At 43.5% G+C, this 12,555-nt stretch overlaps 1 protein-coding gene across 1 annotated transcript in view; it reads right to left on the bottom strand.

Moving 5' to 3' along the window:
* The window catches only part of UBL3 (ubiquitin like 3), a 71,772-nt gene extending 61,088 nt beyond the window's left edge, over positions 1 to 10,684 (bottom strand). The window contains exon 1 of the mRNA XM_034758685.1: positions 9,824 to 10,684. Coding sequence (XP_034614576.1) covers positions 9,824 to 9,850 — 27 coding nt within the window. The 5' untranslated portion in view covers positions 9,851 to 10,684. The remainder of the gene's footprint in view (positions 1 to 9,823) is intronic.
* Positions 10,685 to 12,555: the final 1,871 nt, after the last annotated feature.

The raw sequence follows: 12,555 nt of genomic DNA, 5'->3' as shown, positions 1-12,555 counted from the left end.
AATTGATTAACTCAGTGGTTCCCAAACTTGTTCCGCCGCTTGTGCAGGAAAAGCCCCTAGCGGGCCGGGCCGGTTTGTGTACCTGCCGCGTCCGTAGGTTCGGCCGATTGCAGCCGATCGCAGCTCCCAGTGGCCGCGGTTCGCTGCTCCAGGCCAACGGGAGCTGCTGGAAGTGGCGCGGACCGAGGGACAATGTGTCAAGTTCCCTCCTCTTTCAGATGATTTTATAAGTTTAATGGCTCTCTGTGGAGACTCTTTTTGGAGAAAATTTATAGTATGTTCTGATCAACGTCCTCTTCTTTTTTAGTGCAAATTTCAAACACATCTATGATAATTACTTGATGCAAGTTTAAAGAGAACCTGCCAATGGATTCCACTGACTGCAATTGTCAAACTAGAGCATATCAATCCTCCTCTGAATGTCAATCAACCAACCACCCAACCAACCCTGAAACTGACATTGGCTGTCAAAGAATATTTGAATTTTCACTCCATGCTTTAGGATGGTTCGATGTTACTTCTTTAACAAGGTTTAAATATTTCTGAAGACTTATACATCAGAAGTTTAGAATTACTACAACAGAGAAGGTCTCATCTTTTTTCCATTGGCATAACAAATAAAGATATCCTTGGCTCAATTTTACCAACATTCTTGGAAGGCCCCTTCGGCAATATTATTCTCCAAATTTTCTTTTCTGATGTAGAATCAATAGCATTAACTAGGAATGCATTTGGCTGCATAGAGACAATTTCAGGAATTTTCTCATATTTGACCAACAATCCTTACAAGTTTAAGTGTTCGTTCTTTAATTTTTTCCTTCACTATTTCTTCATTTTCATCACAAGCAGCATCTAGTGGTGGACCTGTCATTTTAAATTTGTCTGGGCAAGTATATCCAGGCCAAAATGCTTCAGCCATTTCTTTAAATTGCTCATTTTGTGCTAACCTGGAGGTGGTTAGCATACTAAGAGGTTACAACTCCTATCAAATGCAAGTTGTTGTTATAGCATAGTCATAGATTGCTCTTTGCCAATTTTTGGCTGCCAAAAACCAGAGACTACTCCAAAACAAAGCTGAAGACATGCTAAAAGGTCTGAAATTTAGATTTAAGTCAGCATCATGGCTAGGATTAGATGACAATGATGGAATCAAAAGTTTTCACTGTTACTAAATTTAGAATAAATAGCCAATATCTAGTGAATGCAATCGTGCAGATAGAAGACTGAAAAATAAGATGAGCCAACCAGCTATATAAAGAACCATCAAGATTACCCAGAACTTTCCAGAAGTGTCTAGAATCTTGCAAGACCACCCTCCCAAGAATAATGTAAATTCTTCAGAGTGAGAAAGAAGGTTAGAAGTTTAAAAAAAAAAAAAAAAAATAGAAAAAATTCTCTAAGACCCAGGGGCTGGGTTTCTCTGTGGGGAAAAGCAGGTTTTATTTTTGGGATTTGGGATTTTTGTTGTTGTCGTTGCAACATCACTATTTTTTCAGATTTACTTTGTGTATTTGACAGCACTTTGCATATGGTCAGTTCTACTGTTTCTCCAAATTATTTCTAGCATTTATCTTACAGTAGTGCTCAATGAGTGCAGACAGGACTGGAATACCATTGTGCTTTGTACTGTACAAGCATATATGAAAAAATAGTTCCAGCCCTCAAACCTTACACTCTAAAACTTATTTAAACATAGCAACAGACAAAATTTAGATATAAGTGTATATTCAAGTACGCCCCACGTATTCCACATTCCATAGCCTCAGGTTTCACTGCTTTCACAGAGCTGTGCTCCAGAATCTAAGCTTTATATATCATAGTGATCATGGAAAAAACCTTGAAAGCATCAACACTGTTACCTGCCTGAGTTTGCACAGAGACTAAAACAACAGCCCAGAGCCCTGTGGACTCCAGAGCTGCAGAATTTGGCTATTTTTTGAGATACAAAATTCAACATTTGTTGCTGTAGAATTCATCATTTTGCTGCAGCCAGGTGCCCAGCTTTTGTTTTCCGTCTCTCAGTCTTTCCAGGACCTACCAGCAGTTGCCTCTGGCTCCCCAGCATTCCCAAAATGGGAAATTAATTGGATTATAGTGTGTGCTCCCTGCGCTGTTTCATGGAACTAGACAACGGGGAGCTGGAGAGCAAGAACTGGAGTCCAGCTTGCAGCCAGGAAACAGGGGGAACCAGAAAACAGGCTCATGACTTAGCTTGCCTGGAAAACAGTACAGCAGCCAAGGCCAGGAGGAAATGTCCCAGTGAAGCAGACTATAAGCCCTGTCAGTTCCTTGCACAATGGTGGAAGCAAGTTCTGTGCCAAACAACTTGAACAACAACATAGGAGCCAAGGCCCAGGGAGAGGAGCTGGGCCACCTGGAGAGAATGGCAAAAAAAACCTCATCTTCAAAAATAACTATTGACAAATTTTACATCTGAGTATTTTCAACTATGAGAGACAGATCTGTGTTTGTGTACGGGAATAAGATATGGGGCATTTTATTGCAAAAGAGTAAATTAACACTGCCTAAAAGTTATGGATGGGTACTGTGGAATTTGGTCCTATTCTGCCACGGAGTATACAATGCCTTGTATACAAACGAATGATCACAATAATGATTGGTACACCTGGTTAGATACATGGGTTGTTCTGTTTTGTTTGTTGGGCGGTGGGAATGTATGAATATTTTCAAATAATTTTAGAGGTTGCTTAATATATATGTGACATCAGCTTTGAGCAGGTTTGGCCCTGATCACAGCTGCAGGTAACAGGAGAGTGTGAGAAGACAGGCAGGGAGAAATATCTTGTCCCTGTAAAAGCAGCACTGCAATATGTTACATACCCTGGTTCAACATATAGGGAGTCAGAAAAGGAGTTTTCTTCATCCTGATCCCCTCCTACATCCCCCCCCCCCCCCCCCCCCCCACACACACAAACAAAAAAAGGGGGGCAGGGAGGCAGTAAAAAAAGGAAGATGACAATAACACAGGAAATGATACAGAAGAGAGTGATTCACACTATTCTGTATCAGGAAAGAAAGACTACCCAAATGCTTCCTGGCTGCAAACTGGATAATGTATTACAATTAAATACAGAACACAGTATACCATGAATAAATATTTAAACTCTTCAGACTGGAGAAGGGGATGTAAAATGCACAGAAATAACATTTTAGCATTTATTAGTCACTCCCTCAAGCTCTCCTTGATAAAGTTACACAGTCAACTTGATATTTAATCAGTTTAACAAATAAGAAAAAAGTTATTTTAGATTCTGTCACAAAGCCTACGAAAAGTAAAAGGAAGAAGGGTAACTAAAATAAATAAGGTAAGAAGACAAAGATGCACCATTTTTTGAATTCTGTCCCCATAAATGAAATGCTGTGAATAAAATCAAAATATGTTTAGCTACTTTATTTACAATATATTATGTTGATATTCTCCGTGAGTATTCTTATATTTAGAATTTTTTTAAACTGGTTGATGGATACTGAAACTTAACTGCAACACAACTACTTCTTCAGGTTCTTCTTCCACTCTCCTACTGCACCTTCTTTCAGGCTGCCCCATCTGCCTGAGGCCATATCCCTGTCTGGTTTTCTCCATCAAGTCTCTCATGAAATCACACTTCACAAGTGCCAGTATACACTAGGCCATCCACCTTCTCCCTACTTTTAACTTCCTGAAATAGCTTGTACAGGCACACATATAAACCCCTTCAAAAACTGTGGAATAAGTTTGGAGTAAGGTTTTTGTTGTTGTTTCCCTTCTTTTGTCCACTGTCCTCATTACCCACTTAGATTATAGGGTTTCTGCCCGAAAAGCACCTGACTTGTGTCTAGCAGGAGAGATGCTAATTACGTTTTACCAAAAATAGGCATTCCACACACCATAATGTCTTTTGCTCAAGTCTTAGTATATGGACTCAAACAGACGGTATAAAATAAGTTAATATAGTCTATAAATTCCTAATTTTAAAATGTTTTGTTGTTTACATGGTGCCCATGCAAAAGGGGTCAACAAAAAGAATATTTCCCTCGAACATTACTCAGAGAGAGAAATGTATGGGACTTAACAACACAGGAGACTTGCAAAGCGTGGCCCGGGATATGCAGAGGTGACAGAGTCTTGTTCATGCTCTAAGTCAGGGGTAGGCAACCTATGGCACGCGTGCCGAAGGCGGCATGCGAGCTGATTTTCAGTGGCATTCACACTGCCGGGGTCCTGCCCACCGGTCCGGGGGACTCTGCATTTTAATTTAATTTTAAAATGAAGCTTCTTAAACATTTTAAAAACCTTATTTACTTTACAAACAACAATAGTTCAGTTATATATTATAGACTTATTAAAAGACTTATTGGGCAGCACAATATGGGGAGAAGGTGACCAGCTCTCTGTGGAGAAAGAAGCGGTTCGGGACTATTTAGAAAAACTGGACGTGCACAAGTCCATGGGGCTCGATGCACTGCATCTGAGGGTGCTAAAGGAGTTGGCAGATGAGACTGCAGAGCCATTAGCCATTATTTTTGAAAACTCATGGCAATCGGGGAAGGTCCCAGATGACTGGAAAAAGGCTAATGTAGTGCCCATCTTTAAAAAAAGGGAAGGAGGAGGATCCGGGGAACTACAGGCCAGTCAACCTCACCTCAGTCCCTGGAAAAATCATGGAGCAGGTCCTCAAGGAATCAATTATGAAACACTTAGAGGAGAGGAAAGTGATCAGAAACAGTCAGCATGGATTCACCAAGGGCAAGTCGTGCCTGACTAACCTAATTGCCTTCTATGATGAGATAACTGGCTCTGTGGATGAGGGGAAAGCAGTGGATGTGTTATTCCTTGACTTTAGCAAAGCTTTTGATACGGTCTCCCACAATATTCTTGCCACCAAGTTAAGGAAGTATGGGCTGGATGAATGGACTGTAAGGTGGACAGAAAGCTGGCTAGATCGTCAGGCTCAACGGGTAGTGATCAATGGCTCCATGTCTAGTTGGCAGCCGTTTCAAGTGGAGTGCCCCAAGGGTTGGTCCTGGGGCCGGTTTTGTTTAATATCTTTATTAATGATCTGGAGGATGGCGTGGACTGCACTCTCAGCAAGTTTGCAGATGACACTAAACTAGGAGGCGTGGTAGATACACTAGAGGGTAGGGATCAGATACAGAGGGACCTAGACAAATTAGAGGATTGGGCCAAAAAAAAACCTGATGAGGTTCAACAAGGACAAGTGCAGAGTCCTGCACTTAGGACGGAAGAATCCCATGCACTGCTACAGACTAGGGACCGAATGGCTAGGTAGCAGTTCTGCAGAAAAGGACCGAGGGGTCACAGTGGATGAGAAGCTGGATATGAGTCAACAGTGTGCTCTTGTTGCCAAGAAGGCTAACGGCATTTTGGGCTGTATAAGATGGGGCATTGCCAGCAGATCGAGGAACGTGATCGTTCCTCTTTATTCGACATTGGTGAGGCCTCTTTTGGAATACTGTGTCCAGTTTTGGGCCCCACACTACAAGAAGGATGTAGAAAAATTGGAAAGAGTCCAGCAGAGGGCAACAAAAATGATTAGGGGGCTGGAGCACATGACTTATGAGGAGAGGCTGAGGGAACTGGGATTGTTTAGTCTCCAGAAGAGAAGAATGAGGGGGGATTTGATAGCAGCCTTCAACTACCTGAAGGGGGTTCCAAAGAGGATGGAGTTCAGCTGTTCTCAGTGGTGGCAGATGACAGAACAAGGAGCAATGGTCTCAAGTTGCAGTGGGGGAGGTCCAGTTTGGATATTAGGAAACACTATCTCACTAGGAGGGTGGTGAAGCACTGGAATGCGTTACCTAGGGAGGTGGTGGAGTCTCCTTCCTTGGAGGTTTTTAAGGCCTGGCTTGACAAAGCCCTGGCTGGGATGATTTAGTTGGGAATTAGTCCTGCTTTGAGCAGGGGGTTGGACTAGATGACCTCTTGAGGTCCCTTCCAACCCTGATATTCTATGATTCTAAAAGAGACCTTCTAAAAACATTAAAATGTATTACTGGCACGCGAAACCTTAAATCAGAGTGAATTAATGAAGACGCGGCACACCACTTCTGATAGGTTGCCGATCCCTGCCCTAAGTAATGTCTGAAGGTGCAGGAAGGACTCAGTTTGACACTAAGCCATAAAAGGTGCTTTTCAAAGATGGAAGTCCTCAAAAAGAAATTACATTTGTAAGGAAGAGTGTCATAACAGTACAAGATATATGGACACAGCCCTGCAAAGTTCATGTGACGGTCCAACTGAAATCCCTGGAATTACTCATTTAAATAATAGCTTCTGTATTGAGCCCATTTTTAGTAGCTTGTGCTGAAACAATCAACTATGCTTATAGCAAAACTCCAACAGAAAACTATTAAATATTTTCATTAAGTCAAAAGAGTAGAGTCAAATTAACTACATGAATCCACAAACCACTTAGTGCCTTTTTATTTTTATTGAAGAAATATGGACTTGCAAACAGATTACCTGTTATCTACAATCTATTTCCAACCACTACTGCATGGCAAAACTGGCCAATTTTCTGGTGAAAATGTTTGAAATAGTCAGAGGTGATCCCTATGGTCACTGCCACCCCCAATATTCTTTTACTACAACAGGGAACTATGAGAAAAAACAAACAAACAAAATTAGGCTCTAGTCCTGCAATACAATCTGCTACCACTGACCCCTACACATGTCTAGAGTCCTAATTAAATTGATGAAATGCCACACAGGCACATAGGTCAACACTAGCAGGTTTCATTGACGAACTGGAGCCTTAACCTTTAAGTAGCATGTATTGCTACGTAATAGCAAAACACATACTTATAAAACAATGTTTGGAATGTGGTGTGTCATAATCTACTTTGTTAATGGAATGCAAATGATAAAGAATTAGTATGTTAATCACTTAGGACTGATGTGTTGAAATATTTAGCCCCATAAAGAGAGACTAATTCTAGAGGAAGTCAATCAAACATGTGACTGAAGAGAAAGAGGTCAAAGCTTTGCGCATATTCAAATACTGTACTAGCCAAAAAATTCTGTACAGTTTTCATAGATTTATATAAATTCAGAATATACACACACACAGAACATTGCTAATTTCCACTGATAGGAAGAGCTATTGCAAATTACTACATTTTACAAAGTAGCAATTAAAATAATAAAAAGCAGCTACTAAATCGTTTATCTGACAAATACAGTTTAGCTTTAATTATTTATTATAATACTTCAGTGTTTTGTAACAGGTTTTGTAAATGTGATGAATTTTAGTAATATGACATCTCTCTAGACTACTATTAAATCCTTGAGAACTGGGGAAAAGACCACTGCTTGTGCATACAAATTATGGAGTGGGTGGATTAGGGAAATGCAAATTACCAAGACTCTACAGTAAATACAAACATAAACAAGGTGACAGCCTGATAAATGTTTCTCTTTTAGGAACAATCAGTTTAAACAGCAATTACTAGAAAATGTGAGCTTTTGGAGTGAAGAGGTTGTTGATAATAGGAGACTAAGGGCTAGTCTACACTGGCAACGTTAAAGCGCTAACGTGGCTTGTGTAGTCGCGGCAGAGCATTGGGAGAGAGCTCTCCCAGCACTCTAAAAATAAAAAATCCCACCTCCACGAGGGGCATGACTACCAGCGCTGGTGCACTGTCTATACTGGCGCTTTACAGTGCTGAAACTTGCTGCGCTCAGCGCGGTGTTTTTTCACACCCGAGCGAGAAAGTTGCAGCGCTGTAAAGTTCCAGTGTAGACAAGCCCTAAGAATGACTATCCCCATGTTCCTTCTAACAATTTATCTATACTTAATACCCCGAGTTTCCACAGTGTATATGCCACAAGCCTTCTAAGACAAGACAACTGCAGCTAAAAAAAAAAAATGCAGAAACCTAACGAAATGGTCCTAAAAAAGCCAGCATGAATTTATACCCTCAGTTAAAATGAATGGATACTGACGTTATCATTTGATATTTCATCCCCATATATCCAAAAAATCACTACTACTAACTAGCTTCTTGATTATGAACAAATGGCATATCTTTAGGCCTAGATTTTACTACTAGCAAGTACCAATATGGCATCAGAATAATTACTACTTTTAAAAGATGGAACAGTTTTTATAGCTAAAATATTTTTATTTCTATCATTTAAATGCGTACATTGATATAAAATCGAGTCTTCAGCACAAGAAGTCTAGTGACAGCACGATGATTACCAAGTAGGTAGGGTCCAGGAGTACTGTGGAGGGGCAATTTGCTCAGCTCATGGAAAGGGGAGAGAAGAATGCTTCTTGTTGCTGTCTAGAGACCCCTACAGCCAATTTCAAAAGCAATGCTAAGGGATTTGTATCCAGCCCTCCACAGCTAGAGAAAGATTTGCTGTGATATGACGCATTAGTCAGGGAGGGGAAGTGGAAAGACTATTCAGCGTATCCTCAGGGCTAAGGAGACCCTGGAAGGAAACATACACTAAATAATATTATGACTGAAAATCATAGTGGAAAGGATTCAGACTCAGAGACAACAGTCCTCCCATCCTCCAAGTCATAATATACAGAATATATTTGAGAGAGAAAAAAAGCCCATAAATAATTTTTAAAAATTTCAATGGCTATTTTAATACTTCCCTTTTTTTGGCAAAAATGTAGTTTTTCTACAGCAGCCAAAATGACTCTCTGCAAGAAACAATGAAAGTAAGCTCCCAAATGGTACCACTATTCCAACAGCCTGATTAGCATGAATATGCATCATTAACTGCATATCTACTATGCCTGAAACAAGGGCTATCCATCTTTACATTCTTTCCACAGTACTAGGTTATGAAGGCAAAATTTCACACCAGATGACAGAAGCATGGACATGTCTTCTGCTGTAAGACAAAGTCACCACCAATCACCTTGAAATATGAAGAATGAAGTGATATATAAAAGAGTTTTGCTGTAAGAATAAAGAGGTAACATATCCAAATATATTAACAGCTTCTTTCAAAAAGCTTCTTTCAATATATAACATCAGAAAATTCATGCTGCAAATAGATTAATTAGCAGACCTGAAAGACTAGTGCAAGAACTCCCTCCCCCCACCCCAAGCACCAGAATATGCCCACATATACACCTTTCTGGTTTTAAATGTATTGATCTGGCAGGTCCAACGAGGGCTCAATAAAAAACTATACTGGTCGAAGTACAGTTCACTAAAAGAAATACAACTGCCCTTGAAAAATGTCAATATTGCAGCTAGTACACAAGAGATCCTATTGTGTAAATAGATGTGAGAGTTTTTTCCTGTTGACGTGTATCAAGTGAAGAGATTACCTCCCTATCAATGCTAGATGCCAAAGTGTTGGTGGGAGGCGGCGGGGGGAGAAGAGAGGATGGGACCGAATTTCAGCTGGTTCTGGGGGATAAACGCTTTCCAACATGCTATGGTTTGGACACAAATGGTTTCCGTACAGTTTTATTTTGTATAGCATCTCCCTCACACATTATAATCCAAAATGCTTCACAGAATTAAACAATACAGCTTCACTAGTGTAGGTAAGGACGATTACCTCTCCGAGTTGCCTTACTACATACAAGACGACACTGCAGCTCCCCGATTCCCTTACGAAAAATCAAAGCAGCATCTGGACGTATGGGATGGGGGGGAGGCTAGAACTTTTTGTCCCCCTCGTTACGTGACAGGACTGTCATTTTCTGCAAACCCTCTTTGCGGAACCCCTCTCTTTTTCCGTCTTCATCTCCCAAACACACGCCCAGCAGACTGTCAACCAAGGTCCGTAGTAACGACAACAAATAAGGCGCATGGTACTTACCATGTCAGCTGGGACACTGCTGGACATCTTGCTGTTATACTCTGGTGGTTTAAAACAACTTTTTTAAAAAAAATAATAATCCCAAGCTCGCACAGCAAGGGATCCGCGCGCGGTTCGGCGGCAGTAAGTTCAATGTTACTGTGAGTGTTTGCTATGCAGAGAGGAGGCTGTTTGTTGAGGGGGAAATATCCGAGAGGAGCCGGTCTCCAGCGGGCACAGCAGCAGCCCGGAGATGGCAGCAGATCCTTGTCGGCAGCAGCGGTGCCAGGTGGACCAGGCAGGGCTCTACAGTGACATGAATTGCGTGCGGGGGTTTTTCTTCCTTTTCCAGCCCAGACCGATAATGACGGGATGATTCACGGGATAGCTCTGCGCCCAAGTCACCTCCTCATTAAAGCGGGCGACCCAGACAGGCTGGGCGACCTTCCGGTGGCCGGAGCGAGCGGCTGAAGTTTGTGTCCTCCCAGGAGGCGGGGAGGGTGCCGAGGGCGGGGGCTGACCACCCTGCGCGGTGCCTGCGGGCGAGGGAGAAGGGCAGCGTCTCTCCCCTGCCCGGGGTGCCCTCCCCCACACCGCTCCGGGAGCGGCAGCGCCTCAAGGGGGATTTAAACGGCAGCCGCCTCCAGCCCGCAGCAGCCTCAGGTCTCTGCTCTCATCGCCGCCGCCTCCCCAGGCCCCCCTCCAACGGCTCCCTCAGCAGCCCGGCGGGGACCCCAGTGCCGGGCTGGCTGCCCTGTCTCGCCTCGCTGTGGGCCGGGGCCGTCTCACTGCGATCCGCTCTCTGCCCCGCGCCCGCAGCCGCCGCCTGTCATCTTCCTCTCAAGCCAACATGGCGCCCAGCGAGCCGAAGGAAGGGGACACGGCAGGGGAGAGACGAGCCCCGCCCCCCCGTGCGTCACGTACGGCAGCCCCCGCGGGGCACCATGGGGATTGTAGGCCGAGGAGCGGGGAAAGCCTCGGGAACGAACAGCCGGATAGTCGAGCGCCGCCCTCCCTCAGCAACGGTTGCTAGGGCTGGCAACGGGCCGCTGGCGGGGCTGGGCCTGGGGAGCGGCATCGTGCTGCGCTGGCCTTGTTGTCACGGGGGCGCACACAGGGGCCCAGCAGGGACTGGCGCCTCGCCCACATTTCGCCAGGGGGCTGCAGGCTCAGGGGGGCCCACACTTCCCAAGGGCCCCTCCCTGCCAGCAGGGGCTGCAGTCCCAATGATCACCCTGCTCTCCAAAGCCTCTGGCTGGAAGCAGGGCCTCTTGCAGAGCTTGGCACTACCAGGGCACCCAATTCCCTGAACTCCTTACAGACCCAGCGGGGCCGCAAGCAGGTGTAGTTTTCCAAAGTCCTCAGCCTGGATTTCACTCAGTGTTCGTAGTGCAACTTCTGTGAGCTTGGCCCAGGCCTGGGGGCCAGGCACCAACCCAAGAGACAGCCACTGAAAGTGATGACGTGGTACAATGCAGAGTGAGAATAAGACATGAAAAAAGGCCGGATATGAAGGGTGCCTGAGATGTCTTGGTGACACAAACAATGCACCCATTTTCTTTATATATTATACACCTCCAAGTAAATATTAAATAAATTGCACTGTTTTCATGAGGTGGGCTGTAACTACTTTACAGCTACTTGGAGTACCACTGGGAGCCCTTTCAGATGGTATTATTTACAAAATATGGTTGTATGTTTTGTTCCTGTACATTTTCCATCTGAGTAGAAGAGAATTATTTCTTTATTCCACAGGTTCACATGCCTCAGGTGCCACAGCTCTTCTTTGAACTTCTCAATTCTTAGATTGTTTTAGCCTGAAATATCAGTCATTTCTAGTCTGGACCATTCTTTCTAAGCTGTTTAGTTCTTCCAGTGAAAAGCTCCAAAGGGACCCACAGCAGAAATGATGACTTATTGCATTTTCAAAAGGAAAACAGTTCCTCACCAAATGCTTCCTTACTTCAAGGCCAAATTTTCTTAAAAGAAGGCTGTAGGGCAATTTATGCCTTACCACAGTCTGATTTGGAATCCCAGCCCTGGCTAAGTAAAGGTAAGTAACGGTAATGTCAGGTGGAAGATGTCCAGCTGTTTAACCAAGATGCAGATGTATAGACACACATCTGCTCATGTAAAAGTGTCAAAGAAAATATTAAGAAAATCAAGCAGATGATTCCTTAAGGATGGTTCACTATCCTCTATAGACACCAGACTGAATTTGTAGGTCATAGGTCTCCTGTAAACTCACATCAAAATATGGCTAAGTTCAATACTTCAGAAAGTTAGAGACTGCCTCTCTGCCCATGCTATACTATAGCATTGGTGTACAGAGGAGGCGTTTGAGCAGGAGCCCTCTCAGTATAATACAGAGGGAACTTGCAGCAGGATGTTCTTCATGATGGGTCTTCCTGTTTGGAATGCATTTCTCTACTCCTTGGCCCAAAATAGCACAAATCTGTTGACGGCCATGGCTTGCAGCAAGATCCATCTCATTACCAGAGTTTTGGGGGAAGTGAGTGTTACAAGAGCAAACTAGTGGAGAGGCCATGTGAATAGGAGATCAGGGTTCTATTCCCAGCTTTTCCTGCTGTCATGTTGTGTGACCTTGGACACATCACTTCACTCTTCTGTGCCTGTTTCCCCTGCAACCCTTGGTCAGTCTTGCTTGTTTAGTCTGTGAGCTCACTGAATGACTCTCTCTCTGTTTATATGAGTACTTGTGGCACCTTAGAGACTAACAAATTTATTAGAGC

The sequence above is a fragment of the Trachemys scripta genome, chromosome 1, assembly GCF_013100865.1.
Source record: "Trachemys scripta elegans isolate TJP31775 chromosome 1, CAS_Tse_1.0, whole genome shotgun sequence".
Lineage (NCBI taxonomy): Eukaryota > Metazoa > Chordata > Testudines > Emydidae > Trachemys > Trachemys scripta.
This window is presented reverse-complemented; position numbering and strand designations above follow the sequence as displayed.